The following is a 26,171-nucleotide window of genomic DNA, read 5'->3' on the forward strand; positions in this document are numbered from 1 at the left end:
TGCACCTACAACAAGAATAAGTTGAATGGGTGGATGGACAACATGTTTCAAAGCCCACAGGCCTTTCACATAAATTTGAATATCCCATGTATCCCGACAGATCCCCTCATATGCCATCAGACTGAATAGATGTCTGTGAACTGCCATCTTTTTTTGTGCTTAACTGTCACTCCAGTTCTCACTGTCAAGGCTGCTGCGATCCACCCCCATAGCTGCCAACACCATGCTGCACAGTGAAGTCAGCTCATGAACAGTGCCTGTGTTTGCCTGAGATGGTGTTTGGAGTTCTAACCATAGAATTTCATTTTGCAACTTTTTGCAACTCCTTGAACAGCTTGTTTCTGATGATGAAAGAGTATTTGTACCAGTTGAATATGCATTGTTATGTGGATCCCCTTACAGGCCTTTTCAAGGCGTTCTGCTATAGTTGTAAGCAGTGGAGTTATGCGAACCTTAATTCTTTGCAATAGTGGTATTTAAGTGTACATAACATTTCCGAAAGGGTTATTGAAAAGCAGCGAACTTGGGATGTCAATTATGCCAACAACACTTGAGGTAAGTAGTGATTTGTTGGCATAATTGCATACATATGTTTGTGCATCGACATGATCTTTTCCCACTTACACATGACATGTACAAATGAAATTAATCTTTGTGATGACTACACTGTCTTCATAGCAAGAAGTTTGTTGTACACACATCATTTCATGCTGTAATATTATTTGTTGATTAGCAGATGTAGGTTTTAGCAGCAGTGTGAAATGGACATCCTAAATTTCTGACACTGACAGAAATTTATCTAAGGTTAACTTTAGTCTCAAAACCATTACAACAACCCACTTCAAAACTTCTCTTAGTGTTACATATGATCACCAATTTAGAGCCAAGACCAAAGATACTGCCAAATTTAACTATCTCTTGCCTGGGACAGCCCAAAATCGCACGGCCGTCACAGTTACTCCCAGACCTTCTTGTGTAGTAACTCAGTTTGGCCTGAGAGGCAGAAACAGCCTTGGTGGTTTAAGACTTCTTCCATTTCACAACACTGAGGCCACTGTGCTCGTGGGAACACTGAGCTTTTGAAATATAAGTGATGTAATTTGCCACAGGTGGGACAGTCACATTCTACACTCATCTAAACATAAATGAAAGCAAACATGATGTCTGAACACAGCAAAGTCCTGAGTACTTTTGTAAATGAGATAGTTTGGTTTTAAATGTTTTTTACATGCATTTTATTATAAGTTACTTTATGTAGATAAACTGTGCATTTTAGCTACATTTGATAATCAGCCCTAAACACAAATGTTCAAGTCGTAAATCATCCTACTTAACAAAGACATATCTTATGGTGGTATCACATAAAAGGACTTCAGAATTATTACAACTAATCTGATTGTGAAATGAAGAAACTAAAAATGTATAATTCTGCGAACATCAGTCCAACCAAAAAATGTGGTTTAAGCTTAATTCACTACTTTTCCTTTAAAGAAAACTGCTGACACAGTGTTATAGAGCAGACTTGACACATGCATTTCTACAGCACTGATTGGTCAAGATGTTAAAAGTTACACTTCTATTTCTTGACATCTGAAAGTTTTATTTTAAATTATGACAGCATTACAAATATAAATACGTACAGCAAACCTACAGTTCATGCCCCTTCCTATTTCTTTTCTTCAAACAGATAAATGTCAGTAAGCATTTCTTTTAGGAACCGATTAAATGGGGTTTATGGTTGTTTTTAAAATAGAGTTTCACAATTTTGAGTCTCTTCAAACAATAAGATAATGCAGCGAATACTGAACAAGGTCTTAGTTCATTTAATTGTTCCTCTTGTTCATACTGGCTATGAGGACATCATATTCTAAAGTCTTTCATTGGAAGAGTTGAAGGCTAACATTCACAGTCCGTGTCACGTGAAAAGTGTATTCAAATGTATATCTAAATCTAAAAGTATATCTCAAGCTCAGGCTTAAGTGGCCTGAGTAAATCAAAGCAAGTGGATCTTCCAAATTTAGTCTTTTTGGGATAAAGCTGCCTCAAAAATACAATAAACTTAAAAAAAAAATGTTTTTAAACAGAGGGAAGACTATGGATTTTGACGCCCCATTTACTTACCCATACACCTCCTAGATCACTTAAAGGCTTTTATTAACAGAGGGACTGATTACAGCCAGTAGAACCTGTTTTAGTGTTCACATAGACAGCTGTTGTTTTAAGGCAGACTTGAAAATTGTAAACATGTTCTGTAAATGCATATCATGAAAGAAAAATGTACAGTGACAAAAATGTTTTATTGCATTCATAAGATTTGATAAAAAAAGGGACACAGTGTAGTTTTGGAATGTCATCAAGAGCAACAAAAATTGTTGTATCTCAACACCAAACACTCCAGAAATCCAGATATAGCTGCCAGACAAAAATCTGCTCAAGTCACTTTTAAAAAGTAACGTATACACACACTGATAGGCCAAAGCCTGATCCACTTTTAGTCTCTCCTCTAATACAGCTGATACAAATGGTATTAGTGTCAGTTAAATGTCAGTACTTGTACTTGATAGTGATTTTATCACTAAATAATATATCGGATAGGCTCATTAAGCTGCTTAATGAACTTTTTACATTTGGCACTACAGACAGGGTGGCCTCAGAAAGCACGACCGAACAACTTTTTTTAATTTAAACAAAAATGTGTTTAAATTAAAATTGCCCTCATTTTTCCCCCACTTAATTTTAGGGTGCTTCATTTCTTCTGTTCATGTGTAGGCTACCGGCTTTATAGACATAAATAAGAACAGAAAAAAAAAAATCATAACTACATCTACAGTATTATATCATTGTGTATCTACTGTAGACACAAACTACAAACAATGTCTTACACTAAATTATATACATACTATAAAATAAAAAGTGCAATGTTGTCATGAGACAGAGCTACTGTACAGTCTTTTCATTGTTTATCAGTGTGTTTTATGTGGAGGGGTTTCAAACTATGTAATAGTTCTGTTCTGATGCTTCTGTTGATGATGTGTAGATGCTGATGGGAGTCTGACTGGGAACGCTTTTCTTTCCAAAGAATATACATACAGTACTTCCATATTCTTAGCTTGAAAGTTAATACATAATGTTACCATCCACTGTGCCACACTTGATCAATAGTTGTGGTTCAATATGCTGTTGTTGCTGTTGTAGTTAAAAGCCAATTTAATCTAAACTAATAAATCCCACATTTTACTGTGATTAATCACAATTAATTGACTGACCCAAATTTAGACCTGAGCAGACTCAAGTCATCTGATTAAGATGATAGATCAGAAGACAATATGCCTGCATCAGGGAGAAAATGGTGCCCGTGGAGCACAGTTAGATATGATGAAGGCACAATGGCCACTATGACTTTGTTTCTCACATACTGTATGTAAAGGGTAGTTATTTGTGCCCTGGATCAGGTTGATCTAGGATCAGGTCTCTCTTTTTTTAAAATTAATTTATGCATGTCGGTCGGTTTTCTGTAGGTCAATAATGTTTTGAAAAGTCTGAAAGACATCTACCATGGAGCTATAGTAAGTCATAATTTTAGACCCCTAGAAAAATACTAATCCGCTCTGTTATTGAGGCAGCTGCTAAGAAAAGTTAGGCTGTTTATCAGAAGACAGAGTAAGTGACCCTTTTTCTGCATGATGCAAAAATGAAGACGCTAATTATCTCAGTACTAACTTTAATGTGGGGGGGGCAGACTCCCTAACAGTGGAAGGCAATCGCTCCATGAAATTTTATTCATAAGTCTCCAATTACTACTATAATGATTTTACATGTGTCTTACTCCAAATGTATCTACTGAGATGGCAATTAGGAATTTAAAATATAAACGTGTCTATTGTAGAGTTTTTGTCTTTTTACTACCTCTACATGCCTTTGAGTGTGTGGATAACTATATGAAGTAAACAAGACAAGTAAAGCAGTTAACATTGGACAGATGGCCTCTGACGTTTGCTCATTGCAGCCAACACTTGTTCACACATAGTTTGTTAAGTATAATACGGTCAAATAAAAGCTAATGTGACAGCCGTGCATCTTTGGGCTACACTGCAATGGCATTGTTACATTTACTGTATATTCTGTATACTATGTCTCTGTTGACAGTAATGCATCTATTAAAACGCTTGACTCTTCCATTGTTTTAATTGTTTTATAAATTAAATGTTTGGAGTGGATAAGGTAATATCACTACTGCTAATAAAGTAGGTTGTACGTTAGGTTTGACCTGTTCACTGTCAGAACATGTAAACAGTGATAATCTGATGAAGATGAATATGTTGCTCCATGCAAAAACAAGGCCACCCCTCCCCTTCACACACACACGCACACACACACAACCGACAGAGTCCTTACTGTATTCATAATTCTGGGAATTCAGAGAATCAGGGTTTCACTCCTTCTCATCCTTTCTTCTAATGGTTTCCTACTGTCATGGAAAATATACTGATGTGCCATAATGGACGTCTTGTTTACACACTTTCAAGAAATGCTGCTGCGCTCACAAGATCAAATTATCTAATTCTAAGAGAAAGTTTTAGTTAAATTTAATCTTTACTGTTAATTATGGAAATAAATAACATACATTATTTACACTGGTATATTTTCAGTGTGTTGCTCCTCACATCCCCACCAACTCTGTTGTCCACAGCCTCCCTCTAGAACACCCAGGTGACGGGGACCCACTGGGGATTTTTAGAAACAGTTTCCAGGGCGGCTTTGACGGTGCGGTAGGTCTCATCTAGGTTGTCGTTGACGATGCTGAGGTCAAAGTAGTGACCATAGGCTGCCTGGATTTTAGCACTATCTTCACACGTCCTTTGTAGTTCTTCATCCTGAGGTGGGAAGCACAACATGGTTTTTCATATTCTTTTTGGACTCACAATGAATTTCAGGTTGTCTGCCATATCCAGTTGATACTCAGTTCTTCATTTCTATTTGAGCTGTAAATGTGTATGAACATACAGCACAGTAAGTGTATCTTACCGTCAGTGTCTTAGTAACCACCGCTGCATCCAGAGCAGTTTGATTCAATGCCTTGAGCACCTCAAAGTCTGGAGATTGAAGGAACACAATGTAGGGCAAGAACTCGGAGGTCCTCAGCACTTTGAGCGACTAGAATGCACAATCAATTTGGGAAAGAAAACAGAGTTTTAGCAGCTTGGTTTAGGTCAACTTGGTAGAGAATCCTGGATGTCAGCAGTGAATGAGTAAGTTTGTACAACAGTGTCAGATGATGACAGGATGCCCTTAAGCAAAACATATGACACTTAACTGACTAAAGAGGACATCTACAAGGCAGGCAGAGAAATTATACAGTACCGCTCATACAATCAACATCAATCATATTTTGAATAATATATATCACAACAGAGCATATTTTCTATGAATCCAATAAAAAAATCTAAATTTTAAGCTGCTAATATGTCGATCTTGCGTTTACAACACAGAATGTCCTTCTACGTATTTATTTAATAACTGACTTATAATCTGGCTGGCATAATATAACCTAATATGTTTGAGCTGGTTTACCTGAGGATTGGCATCCAATATGCAGATGCGTCCTGCCTCAACCACCTCATGTATGGATTCGATCTTGATTCCATAGTGGTTGCCATCGTACTCTCCGTGTTCGAGATATTTTCCATTCTTGATATCGGCCTCCATCTTGCTGCGGCTGGTGAAGGCATACATCCGATTCTCCCGCTCCCCTTTTTTAGGCTTTCTGGACGTATCTGTCCACACAGAAAAACACTCATGTCAATGTCAATTTTCATCTACACATTTATGAACATATTTAAGTATTTGTTTGTTCCAGGCTTTAAGTTAAGTCAGACCCAAGACTCAAAAGCATAGTTCTGCTCCTGTTAAACTGCAGTGTAAAATGTAGTAATTTTAGTGGGCTACTTATGTAGCAACCTTCATACATGGAATGGTGGTCCCAAAAAGCTGTGGATCCCTCAGGAGAAGCTTGGTCTTCAGTCTCCGCCTCCCAACACCCTGAGCACCGATCAAAATCAGAGTTTTCCTCTTGAAAGGCGGAACCTTGGCCACTTCCTCGTAGAGCAATATCTCATGTCTGTCAAACTCTGGGAGGAGACGGCAGACAGGTAGGATTCAAGGAAAATAGAATGTGAAAAAAAAAGAGCACAATATAATGAACGATTTTCTCAGGGTAAAATTAAATACTGTAAGGAAATATGTATAACAATACAGTAACACAATACAAGTTAGATTTTATAATTCTGCTTTTGTTACCTGCATTTTTTGTGGTCACATACATCATTTTCTTTTTCTTCTTCCCTCCAACTCCAGTACAGAGATTTCCTATAAAAAGGAAATAAAAGCATCTTCTTATTATTTGAGCACTAAGGTCAACTAACAACAGCTTCTTCATACCGAACAATCACTGGCTCTTGATTTAACTTTCATGAATTCATGAAACGATTTAAGGTGATAACTGCTATTAGCAATAGCAATAATATCTGCATAGCTGGTCATTGCTGGTGTTTTAAAACAGCATACCATCTTTTCATAATTATGTTTTCGATTTTCCACTGCATAGTGCCGACTTCACTCTTTATACCTTTTGGCTTTTTGAATGGCCAAAATTTCTGATTAGTGCCACCCACCTTTGTTAAGGTTCCCAGTAAGCTGAGATGATACCAAAAGTGATGTGGTAGCACTGTAGACTACTAATTGGTCAGAGAGCGTCACTACCATTGTGTCCACAGACACCTTGTTGTCTAAAACAATCTCCAACAAATTTTCAAAGCTCTCCTTGCTGTGACAAACAGCCACATACTGACAGTTATGAACAGCATTTCTTTGATATTGTCCTTTTCCCAGTGTGGCACATTAGCAGCAATGTCACTGTGGCTCCATGTGGCATTGGTATGATGAGCAGGTAATACCAGTGTTTGCAGTGGACAACAAAGCACCTGAGACCAATAGTGTGTAGAGTAGAATGAGCACTATGCAATACAATATTGGCTTTTCTTTCCAGTTACCTGCAGGTGCCAGCTCCACATCTCTTTTGACAAAAGCTTTCCTTTTCTCCTCCAGCATCTGACTAGGGATCAGCCCCGTGCTCCCTCCCTCGACATGCCGGGCCTGAATGACACATGGACACAATCCCACCGTGCATAGAATGTAAAGATTGTATCATTCACTTTTAATCTAATTTGTACAGGTTTCTGCCAACTGTATGATGAGCTGGCCAACACTAAGTAATGAAGGTTTTTTTTTTTTTACCTGCCACCAGTTAACATCGTCCTGGTTGACTATCTGCAGTATATCTCCCGTCTCAAACCTTAAGCCTGCTTCTTTACAGGGTATCAGGTTGTCATTGGCTGGGTCATAGTCATAGTGGCACTTAAAGAACACCTGGAGAAACACAGTTGGGGTCTTTATGTTCATATGCACTCCAGGTTTAGCACTACGATTTTCTGAAATCCTGCTTGTTACACAACAATCCAGCAAAGCTAAAGCATATGAAACAATTCATCTGACATTATGGTTTTCATCATGAATGTAATACCAAATAAGAAAAAGTCATTAATGGGAGTATGACAATGTGTTCTCTTCTGTGTCACCTGTCTTGGTGGAATGGCCTCATGATAGCTGGGCAGTATCTTCAGAACCACAATTCCACTAGCTGCTTGCAACTCCTCCTGAAGCACCCTGGCGTCCTGGCCCACCTCTCGTCCATTCACCTGTCAGCACAGTAGAAAAATGAAATGCAACTACATTGGTAGCATGTTTAACAGATACAACTGGATTGCTTATGAGTTCAAAAATATTACAAGAAAGAAAGACGAAAGAAAGCAGGTAACCGAGGACAGACATTTGAGGCACTCCAGCGTTTAGGCTGAACAAGAACGTTCAATTACCAAGTGTTGACTTTGAACTGATAATGATAAAAATGATGATTACAGAGTCTAGACAGAGTAAGAGAAAGAAAACGACACACATTCACTTTCTTAGTTTGAAGTTAAAAGTCTGTGCCCTAAATATGCTAGAGTCAGTGGGTAATGAGTTACAGCTAACTTGGCGCTTTTTCAACTTGTGTTGCAAAGGAGAAAAACAAATTATTTATTTTATTCAATATGTCTAATGATATTTGAATAATCCAAGCTGCCCAAAACTATTTATATAAAGCCCCTTTTCCAACTGGCAAAAGTTGTGGAGAGTACCTGCTGGCTGGAACCTCAAAGTAGGTGATACCTGAAAAGTTTCAGGTATCACCTCCTTTAAGGTTCCAAGCACGATGTGGCAATACTGTACATAAAGATGACATGATAACATTGCAGACTGCTGACTAGTCTAGAGATAAGCTGGGATAAGCATCACTGCGTCCTCGTTTAAATAAAATTAAACTTCCAGAGTTATTTTTTATGCAGCAGCTCCTTGCAGCTTTCAGTGCCTTCTGGTAAAAAGTCTGCTATTGTCTGCTATGATAAACAGCCACATACCGAGAGTTAGGCACATGATTTATTTGGTATTTCCTTTTATTTGTTGTGGTTTCTTTTGGTCTTGCCATGACTAATTGGTATTATATTTGCAGTAAAAAATAAAGCAAGGGAAGCAGAGTAGTGTTAAGGCAAGTTGAGCTGGTACTATACAATAGGAAAATAAAAAATATATTTTTTGTAAAATTAATCATATTAATTACAATCACAATATCCCACTGATCCAACCATATACGGTTTATACTTAAAGCCTTACTTCTTTTATGATATCCCCGACGTGCAGTAGTCCTTGTTGGTCTATCATCCCACCATGCAGGATGCGGGCTATCACCAGCTCACCACTCTCCACTTTGAATGTCACACCCTGAAACGCGAGTCATGTAGGCTGTTGACAGTAGAAAGTAAAGCCAAATGCTGTGCTTCCACAGTTTTGTACTCTTTTAATAAGCGCACAGCATTGAGCACGAGTTAAGGCTCAGTTTCTTTAATTACATTACGTGGCACTGCATCTTTGACTCAGTGATTAAACAGTGTGTTGAGAATGCAAATATAGATGTTGAGAATCCCTGGAACATTTCATCAGCCTAGCATTGTCAGCTGGACTAAGCTTGAATGTTACATACCAGATGTTCCCCTGCCACTTTGCGTATGCCCACCATGCGGATTGCATCTGGTGGTGGGCACAGGTTGGGTGTGTGCTCATCCTCCAGATCATGATCCACATAATCACATGGACTAAGGGGTGGGCTTTCACACGTCTGAGATGCCACTGAATCATGAGTTTCCAGCAGAGACTGACAGGAAAAAAAACATTTAATAGACACAAAACATCAAAATACGACACAATATTCTAATTCCATTTATTTTTACTTGAGGACAGGAGATGAAGTAACTGTTACTATTATATCATTAATATTTTGACACTTAATTATTTGGATTTTTTGGGATTGTGGTGTTTTGTACATATGCAGTGTGTGTCCGGTTCACAACCTGGAAGTGAGGCTGTGTGAGTATGCGAGCAAGTTCAGCTGCTGTGTCAGAGCGGTGTGTGAAAGGATCCAGATCTCTGAGGATCTCTTGCAGGAGCTCCACATTGTTCTCCCTCACCGGTGACAGACACGGCTCCTTCAGGCTCTCATCCTGCTCCTGACAAACACACACACATACAGTAGTTACTATAAACAAACGCAAACACACAGAAAAATACATTGTATTTTTCTGTGTGTTTGCATTTGTTTGTATTATTTGTATTTGTATTTGTGTGTTTGTATTTGTTTGTGTCTGTGTATCACACCAGAGGGCTCTCCATGATGCCTTTGAGGTAGATGAGGTCCAGGTCATTGGCCGTGGTGGAGCTGGCGGTGCTGTCACTCATTGCGTCTGACACCTGGGGCACTATAACAAACACACAAGCACAGAAGAAAGACATTGACAGTAAAAAAAAATTAAAAATTTAAATGATAAATGAGAGTCCTTCTGGCTCTTCTAGGTCAAGTATTATATTTCTGTGGCATTTTACACCATAAACCCTGTGTTCCATTACTTATTTAGTTATTATTCCTCCTTTATGTTAAAAGACTACATTAGATACATAACCTTTACCATAAAAATGATTCACATGAAACATTAGTTTTATTTAGGTCAGGCACTGTCTTGTATTCTTATTTCTGTTTTCAAAGAAACAATACTGTAAATAAATAAAACAGGCGTGTGATGATAAATGAGGAAATGGACGTCTGGTCTCACCAGGCTCTGTCCTGGTGGAGGCCACAGGCATGGTAAAGCCTCAGTCAATCTGAGAGAGACAGAGAGAGAGAGAGAAAAGAGCTGAGAAAATAGTCCATCTTTCACAAAACAGAAGAATTCAAAAAATGTTAGTTTTATTGGCTGGAAACTTGAAATTTTAGGAATACAAGGCTTTAATAATGCTAAAGGGATACGACAACAATTTCAGAAATACAGCTATTGTTTGTGTGTGCAGTTACAATTATAGCCAGGAGTTAGTTTTACTGTGCTTTTACATAAACACTGGAGTAACTGCAAGAAAGTCTGGCTTGGTCGTAAGGGAACAGTATCAGTCTACACTCTCTGAAGCTGACAAAAAAACCTGCCAAGTTCAAAGTAACAAGACGGCGACTACATGAGCCAAGAAATAGGTTTTTCAGTGGTGCTTGTAGGGCTGGGTGATAGAACAGAACATTGATAGAACTGAAAAGTGTTATGGATGATTACAATGTTATTAAATAGTTTTGTCTACATGAACTCCAGATGAAACATTATTAAAAACAGTAATATCCATTGAAAGAACAAAGTGTTCGTAATGGCTAACGTTTTTTATTTCTATGTAGACAAGTGTTACGTATTTAATGTGTAATGTACAACACAACATGGCAAAAAAAAAAAAAACCTGCCAAACACACACACACAATCCCAGACACACACAGAGGGATGTCAACAACGGGGGCAGAGCTCCAGCAATTGTTCTGGAATTGTGCATCCATACTGAAACAGCATAAGAGAAAGGAGTAAAGAAGGAGGGAAAAGGGTGGAGCACATGAGCGTAACAAATCTATAGATAGCAATGACTGCAGACACAATAAAACTAAAATACAAAGAGACAAAGGAGAACAAAGAGGCACACAGCTCTTAAACTATATCTTCTTCTGCATCTATCTATCTATGTATCTAAGCTCCAGCGACAACTCGTCGCTGCCATGGAAACCCTCCCTCCTTCAGTTTTGGCTTTGCACACGCACAAACACACACACATTGCTGTTAATGCTAGAGTAGGCATTACACAACACCTCAGCGGGAGCAGGGGGACTACAAGAGAAGATGTTGATATAGTAAGGAGACATGATAAAATGTAAATTATGACGTAAACTACGATGTAACAAAACTTTGTACATTTCCACTGTTATCTGTCTTTTAGAGACACTGTTCGTCAACTGATGACAGGAAATGTGACAAAAACACAAGATTCTATAAATCCGTTGCAGAGAGATGTGAGCCAGGGTCCAATTATTTAATCTTTAATTGTTCCATGTTGAATTAAATATTTACCATTGACATATGATGACAGATAACATCATATGGAGGCATTTTTAGCTGAGATGATGTTATGTGGAGGAGCACTAGAGAAGCAGGTTGGCCAATACTATAACGTGTAGTATGAGAACCAGATGATGATCTGGTAGAGTTTCTCAGCTATAAGCAGAAATATTTTAATATGGAAAAGTCAAAGGGAAACAACTAAGAGAAAAAAGCTCGATCAGCTGCTGATTATCTAAACAGCCCAACAAACACATACTAAATACTGATCCTGATCCTGAGTTCACTCCATCTGCTACCCTCTTCATCCTCATCTTTATTCTCTGGTTAGAACTCTTTCACTCCTCCTTCTGTCTCTTTATAGTTTCTAGGTATTTTCTCCAGTTTCTTCGCATCTTCCTAACATTTTCCTCTTTATGTTTTGCCTTGCTTGCAGCCCCCCTCAATGTTCCCCCTCTTCCCTTTCTCCCCTTCTCCTGAAACCCTCCTCTCTATTATACCCCTATTTACCCCCCAACCATCCATCACGGCCCCTCCTCCTTACACTTCACACCATCATCCATCTGCTCCACATCCTCAAAAAGTAACAAAGGTTGGTAGGTGCGCGCACACGCGCGGGCACACACACACACACAAACAAAACCTAAAAAGTCTTCATGCAACATTAAAAATTATGTATTTTTTTAACGGATTTGTTGTTGCTTTGGTTTGGCAGAATTCTTAATTCTTATTTGCCTGAGAGTGTGTGAGGAAGTGGAGGAGGATGGTTTTATTCACGTCACCTGAGCCCATATGAATACTGTGTATGTTTATGGAATTTAACCTTAATAATTGTTGGTTTTTATAACTAGCTTGGCTAAACTGATTTACTGTAGTAACCTAGACACACGTACAATGTCTTAATTCGTCTCCGGGTTGGAATAAAGCACGATCTCTCTGTCTCTCTCTCACACACACACACACACACACACACACACACACACACACACACACACACACACACACACACAAACAAAGGCGTCACGACTAACAAAACCACAACATTTGGCTGATTAGCCTGCTGATGCTAGTGCTATACTGAACATAGCGCTACCGTTATTTAACTACACACACACGCACGCACACGCGCACGCACCGTTGTCATCCGTGCTCCTGTTACCTGCTCTTTACGTTAAACGAGCCTCAGCGACAGCAGAAAGAGAAACAAGGTGCCCAACACTAAGTGCACTGACTGTGTGAGGATGTCATGCTTGGGCTTCATAAAAAGCCATTCACGTACCTTGGAACACAAAGACAAGAGCTTCCCGCTGTCTGTGATGCGTCGTGCCGTCGTCTGCTTTAAAGCCGTCACGGATGGCAACAGCGTCAAAGTGAAGCAGGAAAAAAATCGCACGACTTCCGAGAAAATTCCAAAACAAAATCACGTTGGCAACTGCAAAAAGTTTAAAGTCTAAAATATTACAGTTTCGTTAGCATTCATTGTATATATTACATTCTGTAAACCTTAACTATACTGTGTGCATTACAAAATAGACATTAGTTTAAAGTGTTCGAAATTTTAAATTAGTTTTGAATGCTAATTTTCAAGCATTTCCGGTTAGAGTCTACATAATTCTAAGGGCTTGACAGCTGCCGATGCAGTTCAGTAGGTGTAAAGAGCCAGTGCGTTTTTTGTTAGAAACCGATCTCGTTATTACAAGACAGATCTTCTCATTTTTTTCCACGGCATTTGAGAAGATTGTATAATTAATATGTTGTATAAATAATACCTTAACTTGACCGAAGGTGTTACATCTCCACAATACTGAGTCTTAGATTGACTTGAGTGTTGAGTTTTGTGTGTCAAACTGTGTCAAATTAAGGCCCAAAGTATGTACATACGTCCTCTGTCACACGTTTTTTAAATCAATGCCCATAGTTTACATAATTAATTTAATGCCAATTTGTAGTAATATGATAGAAAGTACAAAATCCTTTAAATATAAAGGAAACATTCAAAAGCAGCTTCCTAGTTGAATTGATGTAAACAGATAGTAATAAGACACCACGTACGAAAACAGTGCAACAGCAGCATGTAGTGGAGGGATTATTGTATTGCACCTGAACAGAGCTGACTAGTTTTTCTCATTTACAAAATACAAAATGCATCTACAGGTCTTAATATTCCACTATCACAAAGGTGATTGACAAAATAAAGCCTGCTGCACTGGACACCTTTACATGTTTAGGATTTCCTGTTAAAATACTGGAAAAAAGAATCTCCAGACAAGTTTTCTTTAATCACTCTTGTGTGCAGCTCTTTCTATGCCCATGAACTGTGTCATTGACATACAAGACCTACAGATAAATTAAACTAGACAGATTTTAACATTCATTAGAACACAGCATTTGTAATCTATTCTTTACACAATGAAAAAAACATTTTTTTTCCAAAAATTAGAAAAAATATTTTTTTGTGTCAGCGTTTCTCTCCAATGTAAAGCTGCTTCATTCCAACTTGGTTTCTCCTAAAGACTCGAGCAATAGTAGCGAAGCTCTCATTTTGAAAAACTCTGACAATAGAAGCCACAGTGCTCCCACTCAGAATGGACTGGAATCTTTGTCCAGCCTCTCCAAGGATAGAGAGATGATTGATAACATGGTCCATAACTGTTGCCTGGATATTATTTGAACCTTGAGCTCTTCTTCCAACTTGTCCATCATGCAAATATTTTATAGTATTTTAACAGGCCAGCTCAAAAAGTGCAAAGTGCATTAATTCCAAAATTCCAAATTCAACATTTAGTCCATATGCTCTTGTTGATTAGGCCACAGGTTCTTATCAACTTACTTACTGACTGTTTTTTCTCCACTTTGATTCAGACTTGCAATTAGCAACACAGAGGATCATCTTTTAAAGGTGTTTTTTGTAGGGGGTTGTACTCAGTTGAGAACCTGTGGTTTCTTTTTGTTGACAAGGTTAATTCAATAAAGTTGTAGGTCACTGAATGACAAATGCATTAAATGTTTAAAAAAAGGATGTAAAACTGTATAAAACCAATGAAAACGTGTTAACACATTTGCAAGAGAAGGCTAAGAACTTGATTATGAAGACCAAGTAGATCCCAGCTTCATTAAACACATTTTAGTAAGCGAGAAAAAGTGTAATTTCTGTTTGACGGCCTTTCTGCACCCAACAGTCTTTGATATGTAAGGACTATAGTGAACATCTAGACTGGACTAATTTAGACACACAGTATAAAACAGCATTTGCACTGTATGTTTCTTTTAGTCAAACTAAAGAAAAAAATATTTATTACAATAATTTGTTGTGTATCAGATTTCATTTAAAGTTTTAAATATCAAAAAAAATAAAATAATGAAATCTGATGCAGTCCAGTTAAAAAATATAAAATGACTGAGTGTTGAATTGGTCCAGTCTAGATTCTCACTGTAGGTCACAGTTGGATGCAGAAAGACCTGCACACAGGTATGAATCAAGAAAACAAGAAAGATAGAAAAATCTTTGGCAATAGTTCATCTAAAATATCTCGTTATCTCTGAGGTATTGAGAGCTATATTTTGTTTTGCTGTCCATTGTGTGGCAACTGATGGAAAGAATATATTAGTTTGACTAAAATTTGTGTTGTTTCAGGAAAAAATTAGCTTATGATCATGTTTTTCAAGTGTGAAAGCTTTTTGCAAATAGCTTTCACACTTTTGGTCAGTGATGTTTTCTTTTTTTAACAGTTTTGAAAATGTGTCTTCAGAGTGGACAGAAGTTCCTAAGCAAAAAATACTCTGAGCCTTTGACAGTTTTTAAATCACGCAGAAAGTTTTTACTTTTTACAGTAGCAACAGTGAAACAAGAATTTCCTCCTCTAAACAGTTTTGGACAGTACCAGGACATTAATGCTCACACAAACACACGCACACACGCGCACACACGCAGACACACACACACACACACACACATTTCCACTTTCTGATTAGTTGCTCAGATCTCGTACATTTATATTTAATTTTAATAATAAATTATGTGCAGCTATGTTGTAGTGAGAGAGAGATGTGAGACAGCGACAAGAGAGACAGAGAGAGCTTGTATTCTGGTCAGGGTCAGTCATGTGGTTGGGTTTAGGGGCTGGAGGTGAGAGGCACATGTCGGCCCCTTCAGGTGCATTGTGGGACGCACCCTGAGGGAATGCCGGATGAGGAGGGAGGGGGATGGTAGAGTCACCACATGAAGGAGTTGTCATATCTGTGGAAAGACACATAAAAAGGAAGAATAGTATGTATTGATTGATCCCATTTAACAATGATATATAATCATTTCTATCTAATTTAAAGCCACTGGGTCTTTACCTTGATCTCTGCTCTCTGTTGCTGTCCCCACCAAAAAGCAGCTCTGCAACTATGTCCTCCTGAGTTGAACGCTTTCCATACCTAGGACAGAAAGAAAAAAAAAAAGATTTTAAAAACATGTCATACAGCAAACGTGCTTTAACTCTTAAAGCTTCACCTAGTTTCAATGGTTCTCTCTTTGCTTCTTGCTAGAAAAATCCTCCAGATGAAACTATCTGATACTATCTGGAGAAGTTATTGAAATCATCTGGAGGAGTTCAGAGAATCTGAAGTCATCTGGTGGAATTCTGGAGGAGAAGGCCAACCAAGACTACAGCCTCTGTCCCACAGAGCACAAACTTGTACAGATGTATAGACATCTGGAGGGGGTTTCCCTCTAGAACCAGAGCGATATTTTAATATAGGATGGGCAGTAGGAGAACTAATTATATACATGTACCCCCAAAACAGAATCACAGGCAGGACTAAAAAATAAGGAAAGGACTTCGGACTAATGTAGTCCCTCAGCCTAAGCTGACATCACTATGACATCATCATGGTTGTGTTCTCACGAAAAGTCACAGAAGATATTACACGACTGTTTACACAGGCTGAGCAGTGCTCCTCCTGACTAATAACTGACCTTTATGTGTGAAATAAATTCCACTTTAAAAATATGATTGGAACAGGTGATGGCATCAGATGCCATATTTAAAGCAAGGAGTAGTTTTCCCCTTGAAATCTCCAGTTTGAGAGTTATACATACTGAGGAAAGATGATTGTGTATTTTTTTTTTTTGCCTCCTCATCTCTTTCTGTCCATAATCTGTGACCAGACACCTCTGACTTATGAACCAACATATCTCTTTGCTGTCTTTAATTTCACAGTCTGCACATGGAAGACAGTGTGTGTTTAGTAATGCGGGTGTGTGTGTGGGCTGGTGCCATGTTCAACTCTGGATACCTCTTATTATTTTCTTAAGAAGGAAACCAAAAGAGCCATAAATGTAAAATCACAGCCATTGAGCAAACACTTTTCTTGGTAATGCATGTGTTATGCATGTGTGCGTGTGTGTTCATGTGTGTTTCTCCATGAAACAGTGCTATTGAACACACCACCTACAGGCTGATCTGCAGTTTCTCTGTTTTCCCATCAACCACCTGTTCCACCTCCCCCTATGACCCCAGCACCCAATCTTATGCTTCATTACACACAGGGAAGTGTGTGTGTGTGTGTGTGTGTGTGTGTTGCCCTGTAGGAAGGCAATCACCTAGCTCACATGCTCTGTCTCATGCAGCCATCCCACAGCGCGACACGTCAGATCCTCAGATAATAGTCCGTCTGCACTAATACATCTCCCTGAGATCCTGATCTTATTTCCTTTAAAGTATGTCTGGCTGTTTCCTCCCCATTTGAATATCTTCTCCTGTTAACCTGTATATCTTCTTAGTCCTTTAAGGGCCTTTCCAACATGTTATAAAATTGTAATTGTCAGCATGGGAGAAGCTGAATGGTTGTATAGCTGTTTAAGTTGGAGAACTGAAAAAGGTTTAAAGTGAGTCATCAAGATTCACCTGAAAGCAAGTTGGACTCAGTGTGAGTTTAAAATCTGCCTAAATTTCTACAGTCCATAACGGTTTGTCCAGTCATTTTATGATATCTGCTGCCATGACATGATCTTAGGTCCTACATCTGTATCAGCCCTGCCTGAAGCGCTCAGCCACCGCATTATATTTGATACAACCGCAACTTTCCTATAGCCATTAGTTCACTTTGTCACATATGTCTTCATCTGCAGTTCTCCGTAGTAAGAAGTCTGCCGCTCCAAACAAATGGACTCTCTACAGCATTAAGAGTCTTCTTTAAACCACGTATTTAAATATCAATGACCTATTTGACTTGCATGAATAAAAAAAAAAACGGATAGAGCCAGTCTGCTCCAAACAATAACCTCCTGACAATTCCATATTGACAACTTTCTCCATCTTAGAGGAGCAGGCCCAACTAACTGGATTTGGGATTCTTTCTTGGGTCCATATGTACTGATTTTATTGCTCTGGTCCAGCTGATTTGGAGGCCTGGAGGTTTTGGAGAGTGTCCAGTAATTCAATCTGCGGTGCTGCCGTTGTGTGCTATTGAGGGGCTGAGGCAGAGTGCGTGTGCTTGTGTGACTGGCATCATACACTGACAAAGCTCAGTGCAGGAAAATCACAACACTTGGCTGCTACAATGACTTGAATACAATAAAAGGTAATAGAAGAAAACAGGTAGAGGCAGAAAAGGCTAACTCAGTTTGGCTTTGATTATGTTAACACCTGAAAACTTGTTTATGGAAGATTCTTAATATGTCTTTATGTATCTTTGAGACTTTTTCTCCTATTTATTAAATGTCTGATATTTTTTTTTTACCATTTTCTGATTGTCTACTTTTATTTTAACACCTTTATTGTGTGATAATAATTATTAATTTGACTGCAGATATTGAGATGTAAACAAGGATATAGTATGTTACTCATTGTTTGCTCCTTTGATTAGTAGGAGAGAATCATAGCAACTGTTCATTCCTAGTGAAGCTGGAAAGATAAATATGATTCTTTCCACCTTCCCAACCAAATAAATTAATCTAAGAGCTATATCCTATTAAATCTCGTTTTGTCACATGTGGATATTTGGCTGTCTAAAATTCAGAAATGCCTGCTGCGCATCTATGTGTGCTGCACAGGTGGACCTACCTCTGCCTGGTGATCAGATTGATGTAGTGCCTCAGGGCGGTGTAGTACTTGGCCAGTTCTTCCGGTGGGGCGTCTTCTCCGGGGTTCTCAGGTTTGGGGGGGTAGGCGTCCGCCAGTGTTCCCAGACACACCAGCACACACAACACCACAGCCACCAGCACTGTCCATGGCTTCAACATCATGGCCATCTGTGACAGGGCAGTTATAGAAATGTGGGAAGTTCTAGATGCTTATCCAATGTAAGGTTCTACAAACAGAGTCACATGCTGTACAGACTGTAAAGACTTGTGACAAACGTATGGTTTATAACATAAATTTAAAATGATAAAAATACATTTTGAAAGATTTAAATTAATTGTAACTAATTCCAATTAAAAACGCTGGCTGTTTAGGACTTTTATTTTGGAAAATAAAAGTCAATTGATTTTCTGTTTATGTGTAGTTTTTCTTTTCTTTTTTTAATATATCACTGGTCAAAACTATGGAATGGAAATATTAATGTTTTGTTGGACAAACTAATAACTAAAAGAAAATCATTTTCTTTTCCTTCTGCCAAAATATTTGGTGAGGGTCACATCCCTCCTGGGGGGCGCAATGCAAAAAAACAACAACATGGGAATTGTTTTCCTGGGAAATGCCTGATCCATCCAAGCAGACTGCAGAGTAGATAAAGACAAAAAGCTACAGACTGTTGATTGACTTAATGTCGGACTCATGTGGCTGAGCATTGTTTAGTTCCTGAGGAGGATGAAGAAACTGCACTGACTCCAGAGGAGGAAATTAAGGCTGTGGGTTTGATGGTTGTTATGAAATCATCATATTACGGCCACACCACTCCCTTCATTTTTTTAGTGGCATGCTGCACATGTAAGATATTTAATACTCTGTTGCAGCAGCTTGATTATTTTCAAGTGCATAGTTTACTCAAGTTCCTTAAGTACAGTTTAAAGTTTATTTCTACTTTATTTCATTTTTCACTATATACTTGTTAAAATAACCCTGTTTTGTGCAAAAGTTTTAATCCCCTTGTTTTGAAATGGCATAGTAGTAAAAGAATTGTAATGCATCTTCAACTAATACAAATCTTTTCTAGAAATGAATTCACTTAAGTTCATTTTCAATCAATTTACCAAGGGGGTGCAAAGATTTGCACCAATATAATTTTTATTTTACAATAAAAACAAAACTATACACTCCTTAACCATTTTTTTTTTGCTTCTGATTCTAAAGAAGGAACATACGTACTAGCATGATGTGCATAATGTCATAAGTATAATTACGTTAGATAAGTAAATGAAAAGAAAGCTCAATCGCATCTTTAGTGATTCTTGTTTCATTTAAAGTTTTTTATTCCACTACATTTGCTTGATTACTTTTGTAACTTTTCAGATTCAATTTCAATTTAGCTTTTTCCAGCTGTAATCTTAAACGGGTGGCCACCATAATCGACAAATAATTATAATGCAATACTTTCATACAGCAATGTAAAATGTACCATTATGCATTAGAAGTGCTTTGGTACTTCAAGTCTGTTTTAATACTAATACTATTGCTCTTTTACTTTAACTTGTAAATGCTGTTTTGCTGCTTTACATCACCAACAACTGGGCAGAGACTGCATGTCCTTTTTACTTTAGATGTATTTCTACTATTAATATTACTATCAATAATAAAAGCTCACAGTATTACAACCACCAAATGTCCACAAGCTATAAAATAAAATCCAGGATGATGTAAGTGCACGAATAACGGCACTGGCTCCACAGCCTGTGCCATCAAACGTTTGATTTGGCACAGCAGCTGCAGGGTTTTACTGAAAAAGTTTCACAGACATAAGTTGAAATTTGTAATAAGTCTACATCCACATTTCTCAAAAAAGAAAATAAAAGCTTTAAGATAAATGATTCCAATGCAACTTCTCATTGGGATTTTACACGCAACGCAACAGTTTACCCCGCGTGGCTCAGTCCAGTCGAAAAAACAATATTTAAAAACCGATATACAAGGTAATAAGCGTGGAGACTTACTCTGAGAGGAGTTTGGAGTTTTCAGGTAGAAGTCGGAGCTACAGGTGATCTCCCAGCCGCGGAGCTCAGTTTGCGCAATCGAGGGTTTTTCTCTTCGCTTCTACACGATCAGACTCTGCAGGACGCTGCACCTTGATTTCCAATTTCCACAGAGGTGATTTATATAGTTTAGCAGCACCGGAACAGGGAGGGGTTACTCCACAGGAGCGTATGTTTGTGTGTGTGTGTGTGTGTGTGTGTGTGCGTGTGCGAACAAAAAGGGGTGGGTGAAAAGACCGAATGCGTCAAATGGTGATGATGATGGAGACATTACTAACGCACCGGTCACGCAGTAAGTCCTGTGATGTTGATAGAGTGAACAGATGACATTTTGGGCCAGAACACTAAAAAAGCTGCAGCAGTGGAGAAAAAAAACAAAAGTGTTACTGTGAATTTCCTTCTGCGTCCATTCACCCCCCAGGTAAACGGTCCCATAGAAAGATTACTACACTTGATCTTGACCTATGACCTCCTCATTAGGAAAAGAGAAAAACTAGTAGACTGTCTCAATTGGAAATAAATAACCAATAACTATTTTTTACACCTTATTTTCCTGTTTAATGACATTTGGACAAATGATTACGTTTCTAGGCAACACTGCAGCCATGGCTGGATGGGGCCCGAACTCAAGTGAGAATTTCACAGTTCCCAGTCAGAAATTTCAACTATAATGGCTCCTGAAGTTGAGATTTTGAATCGGTAAGTCAGGCAAACCCGAGCAAATATTCTGCTCCATCGCCAGGAGAGTGACAGATGTACACTGTTGTAATTTAGTGTTATTGGCACTTCTGTCTTACTTGTTTACATTAAAACAGTCATACACATAGTACTGTCCAACATCTATACGTGGACATGCGGATTCTGTTTGAATGACTGTAGTTCAGTTATTTTTTCTTTTTTTTTTTTGTGCGCACGAAAAAAGGGACAATGGTTTTATTCCTGGTCCTTCTGGGTAAATGTCAAAGTGCCCCTGGGCAAGACACTGAACCCCAAAGTTGTCCTTTGTGTCTCCTACTTACTTGTAAGTCACTTGGGATAAAAGGGTCTGCTAAAATGACTAATTGCAATTGTAATTGGTTCATTTATCTCAGTTAGCAAAAATTGCCTCAATTGGCCAGACACATGAAATGGCCAAGAATACACACAAAGTAAAAATTATTAAAAAGACACACTAAATGACAAAACAAAGATCAAACAATTAATAAAAAAAACCAAACATGACCAAAAAAAAAAAAAAAAAAAAAAAAAAAGAAACGCACAATACACTTAAAGACATAATACTTTCTCTCTTGTGGCTTCTATAGAGGGACTTGTAAGCGTCTGTCCCTCCGGCCCCATTTTCCGATGACCTGTCCATGACTGCAGCAGAAATGCAGTGGGCAGCAACATGATGAAACGTGATCATTACTAGCCTGTGCCTTTTGGTGGAAAATTAATCGAATTTCCACAGGATTCGATGGTTCAGTGGAACCCTTTGCCACTACGAATGAGTGCCTGACTTTTTTGTATTTGATTAAAAAATATGAAATATTTTACAATCACTTACATATTGTACGTTTATTTTGTCATGCTCCAGGTTGTGCAGATATATTAATTAGCCTCAGATTAGCAGGTTCACTAAATTGTTCTTGCTTCTGCCACTAGGCAGAGCTGCTGTCTAAATAGAGAAACAGAAGTGTAACCAAGAAGTGTCTGAGCTCTCCAAAGCTTGGATACGCAAATGTGTCCTACACTGCATTTGGTTTTATGCATCACATTGCCCGTATCCACTCCAGCTCCAGTCTCCTCGTCTTCTTCATAATTTCATGTAATGACATCAGTTATTTGTTGCAGGAATCAGCTTTTGCTTTGGCTGCGGACTAGACCATATCTGCAGCTCAGACAGATGTTTGCTAATACTGATTGTGTCTCACGTCTCAGAAGCTGAACCCGTTCACAATCTCTGATGAGCAAAGATGCACTAGACGATCTTTCATGGAAATGTCTCCCCTGACAGAAACACCCTTTTGGTTGTTTTCAGATTTACCATGTGGTGAACAGTAATGGATCACATTTTTTTTTTTTTGTCTGTTTTTGGAAGTCGTATTTTTTTTTGGTGTTTTTATACATTTTTTATACACGTCTGGTTTTGGTTGTTTGCACATCTTTTGGATAGTTAGAGAATATTGTTTATCATTTCTAAATCATTTTACATGGTTTTACATTTGTGTCTTTACAAACAAGCGCTATAAAGAGCAATGTCAGCAGCTCTGGCCTATAGGCCAAAATCCAATCCTGCTCAGTTTATAGAGAGCTCAGTTTAAGTGTCAACTAAATTCTTTGTTTTGGGCTTGAAGGGTTAAAATAATCAGGTGATCATGAGTTTTGTCTTTCTTTGTCTCTCAAATCTTTAATGATCTTTAGCTAAAGCACCTTATGACACTTCTGTAGTTACAGAAAAGAGCATATAACAAAATACAAATATGATATTAATATGCAAAGTCAGCCTGGGAGAAGTATTATTAAACACTGCTTTAAATCACTAGCTGAAATGTACCAACAAAATATTTTTGATTCTGCACCTGTGTGGACTGAAAAAGTCTTTGTGTACAAAGGCCGAAGCCCGAGTCAACAGCTACAACTATTAAGTCTATGTGTGTTTAATAAATGATACTGTATTTGAACTATTTATTGGTTGAGTGCATAAACTTTTGTAAAGAAATTATACCATTAGGTGATTTGCTCTATAACATGATTTTCGTACCAATTTAAAGGAAGTTTTGTTCTGGAAATACAACAGACTTATATAGAGTATATAGAGTATTTTAATCTTTATGACATCACAACTCCATCTTTTCTGACCTCAGTAACAACAGACACTATATGTATGTACTATAAAAATGTGAAAATAAGACCTGTGACATTTTTGTACAGGATCTGATGGGGAAATAATTGATCACACTAAACATGTGGATGAACACCACATATTGATCATCCTCTCGGCAGAGCATGTTTGTTTTGTGCGAATAAAATTGATGTTAATCTTTACAGAGGCAATGCCTGTGGAAGCAAGTAGGTGAACAGAATGAAACCCAGGACAATTAATGAATGAAAGAAGCAGCTTCTCTGCGTTGCTCTTTTTATTCACAATTATGACACTGACCTGTTGCTAAATAACCTCATTATTTGTGAGATGTTCCACCATGTGTTTTTATACATGTATAAATAGATGTATTTAAATCCATTTGTACTTTCTAGTCTTTTGTTAAAGCTGTCCTAACTATTTTTGGGAGTGTTACTAGCATTAAACTAGCAAATATTTCTCATCAAATTACAAATTTCTCAGTTTCAACATTTGATATGTTTTCTTGACAACATGATTTGAAAGTTTTACAGCAAATTTTTATCTCTAAGAGAGGCAGGGTTGACCCTAGACAGGTCGCAAGTCAATTTTAGAGTTAATACACAGCGAGACAAACATGTGTGAATGGTCAAATTCACAACTTTGGGCAAGTTAGATTCACCAATTAACCTAAGGTTTGTGTCTTTGGACTGTGGGAGAAAACCAGAGGAAACCCACACAAGCACAGGAAGAACATGGAAACTGCACAGAGAAAGGCCTCGGTCAGTCAGGGACTCGAACCCGCAACCTTCTAGCTGTGAGGCAGAAGTGCTAACTGCTCAATATGATGCCATGGTCTATAAATCATTGTGGAAATAGTGTATATACAGTTGGGGTTACATGCACAAACCACGCTTTGGGGTTAATTGGAACAATTTGCAAACCTCAGTTTCCTGCTTTAAAAAAAATGACTTGTATTTCTCCTTCTATGAAACACACAAATGACACAGCTACTTTCTAGTATTACTGCTGTAATACAGTATTTCTGCAAGAACTGTGTTGTAATAATTTTGATCTACACCTTTACACACATGTCCTGTCTTGGTCATTTTTATGCCTGTATAAATCTCCTTGCCAACAAAGTGGACAAAAATGAAGAGTTTTTCTTTTTTTTTTTTCCAAATAAGCATCCATTCATCCAGCTTAATCTCTGTCTCTCACCATCACTTTCTTTCACTGTATTACACACACGGTCAATAACAGCAGTACAGACATGTGAGATCAGCCCTGAACCGTAGTGTATTTGCTGAGCAAACACAGGAGCTAAATGCCCCACTGTGTCTGTGTGTGTGTGTGTGTGTGTGTGTGTGTGTGTGGAGGCAGCACACCATAGTTCCTTCTACAAATACTTTTACCTGTGATAATGCTTTGTTAAAAGGACAATTACTGACTAGTGTATCTGTGCATGCGTGTGTGTGTGTGTGTTTGTGTGTGTGTGTGTGTGTGTGTGTGTGTGTCCGTGCAAGTGACCACATTTAACAAAAACAAAAAGTGAGCAGATTTGATTTTAGCACCAGTAAAGACAATGGAATTGAATGATGCTGAATAGAAAAGAAAAACTGAAATAACCCGGAAAATTATATTGAGATGAAAACGTAAAGAGGCGTTTACAGGTGAACTGCAATACTCTGACAAAACAACAGGAGCAAAGAGAATAACCCCCTAACTCTGCTATTCACAGAGATGTGTATTTGTCAGCTCCTTCCTTGCAGAGAGACAAAGTTAGTGACCAGCTGGAGTTGTGAGTTTTTATTCACGTAGAACAATATTTCTTTGCATGGGTCCCAATTCTGCAATAGGTTCTTCAACCTAATCACACAAAAACGTCTTTTGCCCACTTAGATGTCTCTTGTATTACAGGAAAACAGCCAACTTCTTATAAAAAGTATCAGCTGGAGCTGCTGCCAGCTTAAGCGTTTGGGGAGCATGTGCCAACCCAGGCTTTAAGTGTAAAAGCTCTGAAAATGGGTATTTTTATGAATGGAACAGGGACACCAACTTTCCTCCTGAATAATAATAATAATAATCATGACCATAATCTCATACAGTCAGTACAGCTTTCAAAATATACATTTCTTTTGTCTACAGGTACAATGGCCCTGAGAAGTCAAAGCACTGCAAATAGACAAAACACAAGCAAATATACAAAAACAACTTCACACATTTGACGACACAGGCGCAGCATTAAAAAAAGTGCTGCAAAAAGCCACAACACAACCAAGTGACGAAACGCGCTGCAAAAAGAGAAAAGTGCTGCAAAGGCTACAGCGCAATGGAAATGGCTACAGGAGCAGCTAAAAATACATTTAGAAATCTAAATGTCCATAGGCTTTTAGTGTCCCCTGGAGACATTGGTATGACAGTTGTCTACAACAGTTTTGACAACAAGATAAAGTCTATTATTTCAATAAACACTAGCACTCGTTTTTAACTTTGAGTCCCGATAACAAAGACAGCAATACATGAAATATACTACAAACCAACTTGCTCCTACATTTAACATCATATTCAAATTCAAAACTCTAAAGTCGAATTAAAAAGAAAAAATTAACCTAAGGTAGAAAATACATTAAACTAGGTACAGAAAAATACAGTATAAGAAAAATACAAT

The 26,171-nt window shown here is 38.1% G+C and overlaps 2 protein-coding genes across 4 annotated transcripts; both read right to left on the reverse strand.

Moving 5' to 3' along the window:
• Positions 1 to 2,278: 2,278 nt before the first annotated feature.
• mpp2a (MAGUK p55 scaffold protein 2a) lies at positions 2,279 to 12,956 on the reverse strand. 3 transcript variants are annotated; one of them, XM_067478057.1, is made up of 14 exons: positions 12,841 to 12,956; positions 10,257 to 10,305; positions 9,805 to 9,905; positions 9,501 to 9,656; positions 9,134 to 9,304; positions 8,767 to 8,874; positions 7,635 to 7,754; positions 7,294 to 7,425; positions 7,050 to 7,152; positions 6,298 to 6,366; positions 5,967 to 6,128; positions 5,572 to 5,774; positions 5,026 to 5,154; positions 2,279 to 4,874 (listed from the first exon to the last, which is right to left on the reverse strand). In XM_067478057.1, exons 2-14 carry the CDS (start codon positions 10,285 to 10,287, stop codon positions 4,698 to 4,700), a joined length of 1,662 nt encoding a protein of 553 aa, XP_067334158.1. In that variant the 5' UTR covers positions 10,288 to 10,305; positions 12,841 to 12,956; the 3' UTR covers positions 2,279 to 4,697. The 3 variants fall into 3 exon arrangements, with proteins under 3 accessions (XP_067334158.1, XP_067334159.1, XP_067334160.1); XM_067478058.1 differs by lacking the exon at positions 12,841 to 12,956 and adding an exon at positions 12,721 to 12,783; XM_067478059.1 differs by lacking the exon at positions 12,841 to 12,956 and adding an exon at positions 11,574 to 11,593.
• Positions 12,957 to 15,343: 2,387 nt separating this feature from the next.
• pyya (peptide YYa) lies at positions 15,344 to 20,801 on the reverse strand. Its single transcript, XM_067478060.1, has 4 exons — positions 20,641 to 20,801; positions 18,614 to 18,801; positions 15,903 to 15,983; positions 15,344 to 15,798 (listed from the first exon to the last, which is right to left on the reverse strand). The coding sequence occupies exons 2-4, from the start codon at positions 18,799 to 18,801 to the stop codon at positions 15,774 to 15,776; spliced, it is 294 nt and encodes a 97-aa protein (XP_067334161.1). The 5' UTR covers positions 20,641 to 20,801; the 3' UTR covers positions 15,344 to 15,773.
• Between the last annotated feature and the right edge of the window lie 5,370 nt (positions 20,802 to 26,171).

The sequence above is a fragment of the Channa argus genome, chromosome 15 (genome assembly GCF_033026475.1).
Source record: "Channa argus isolate prfri chromosome 15, Channa argus male v1.0, whole genome shotgun sequence".
Taxonomy (NCBI): domain Eukaryota; kingdom Metazoa; phylum Chordata; class Actinopteri; order Anabantiformes; family Channidae; genus Channa; species Channa argus.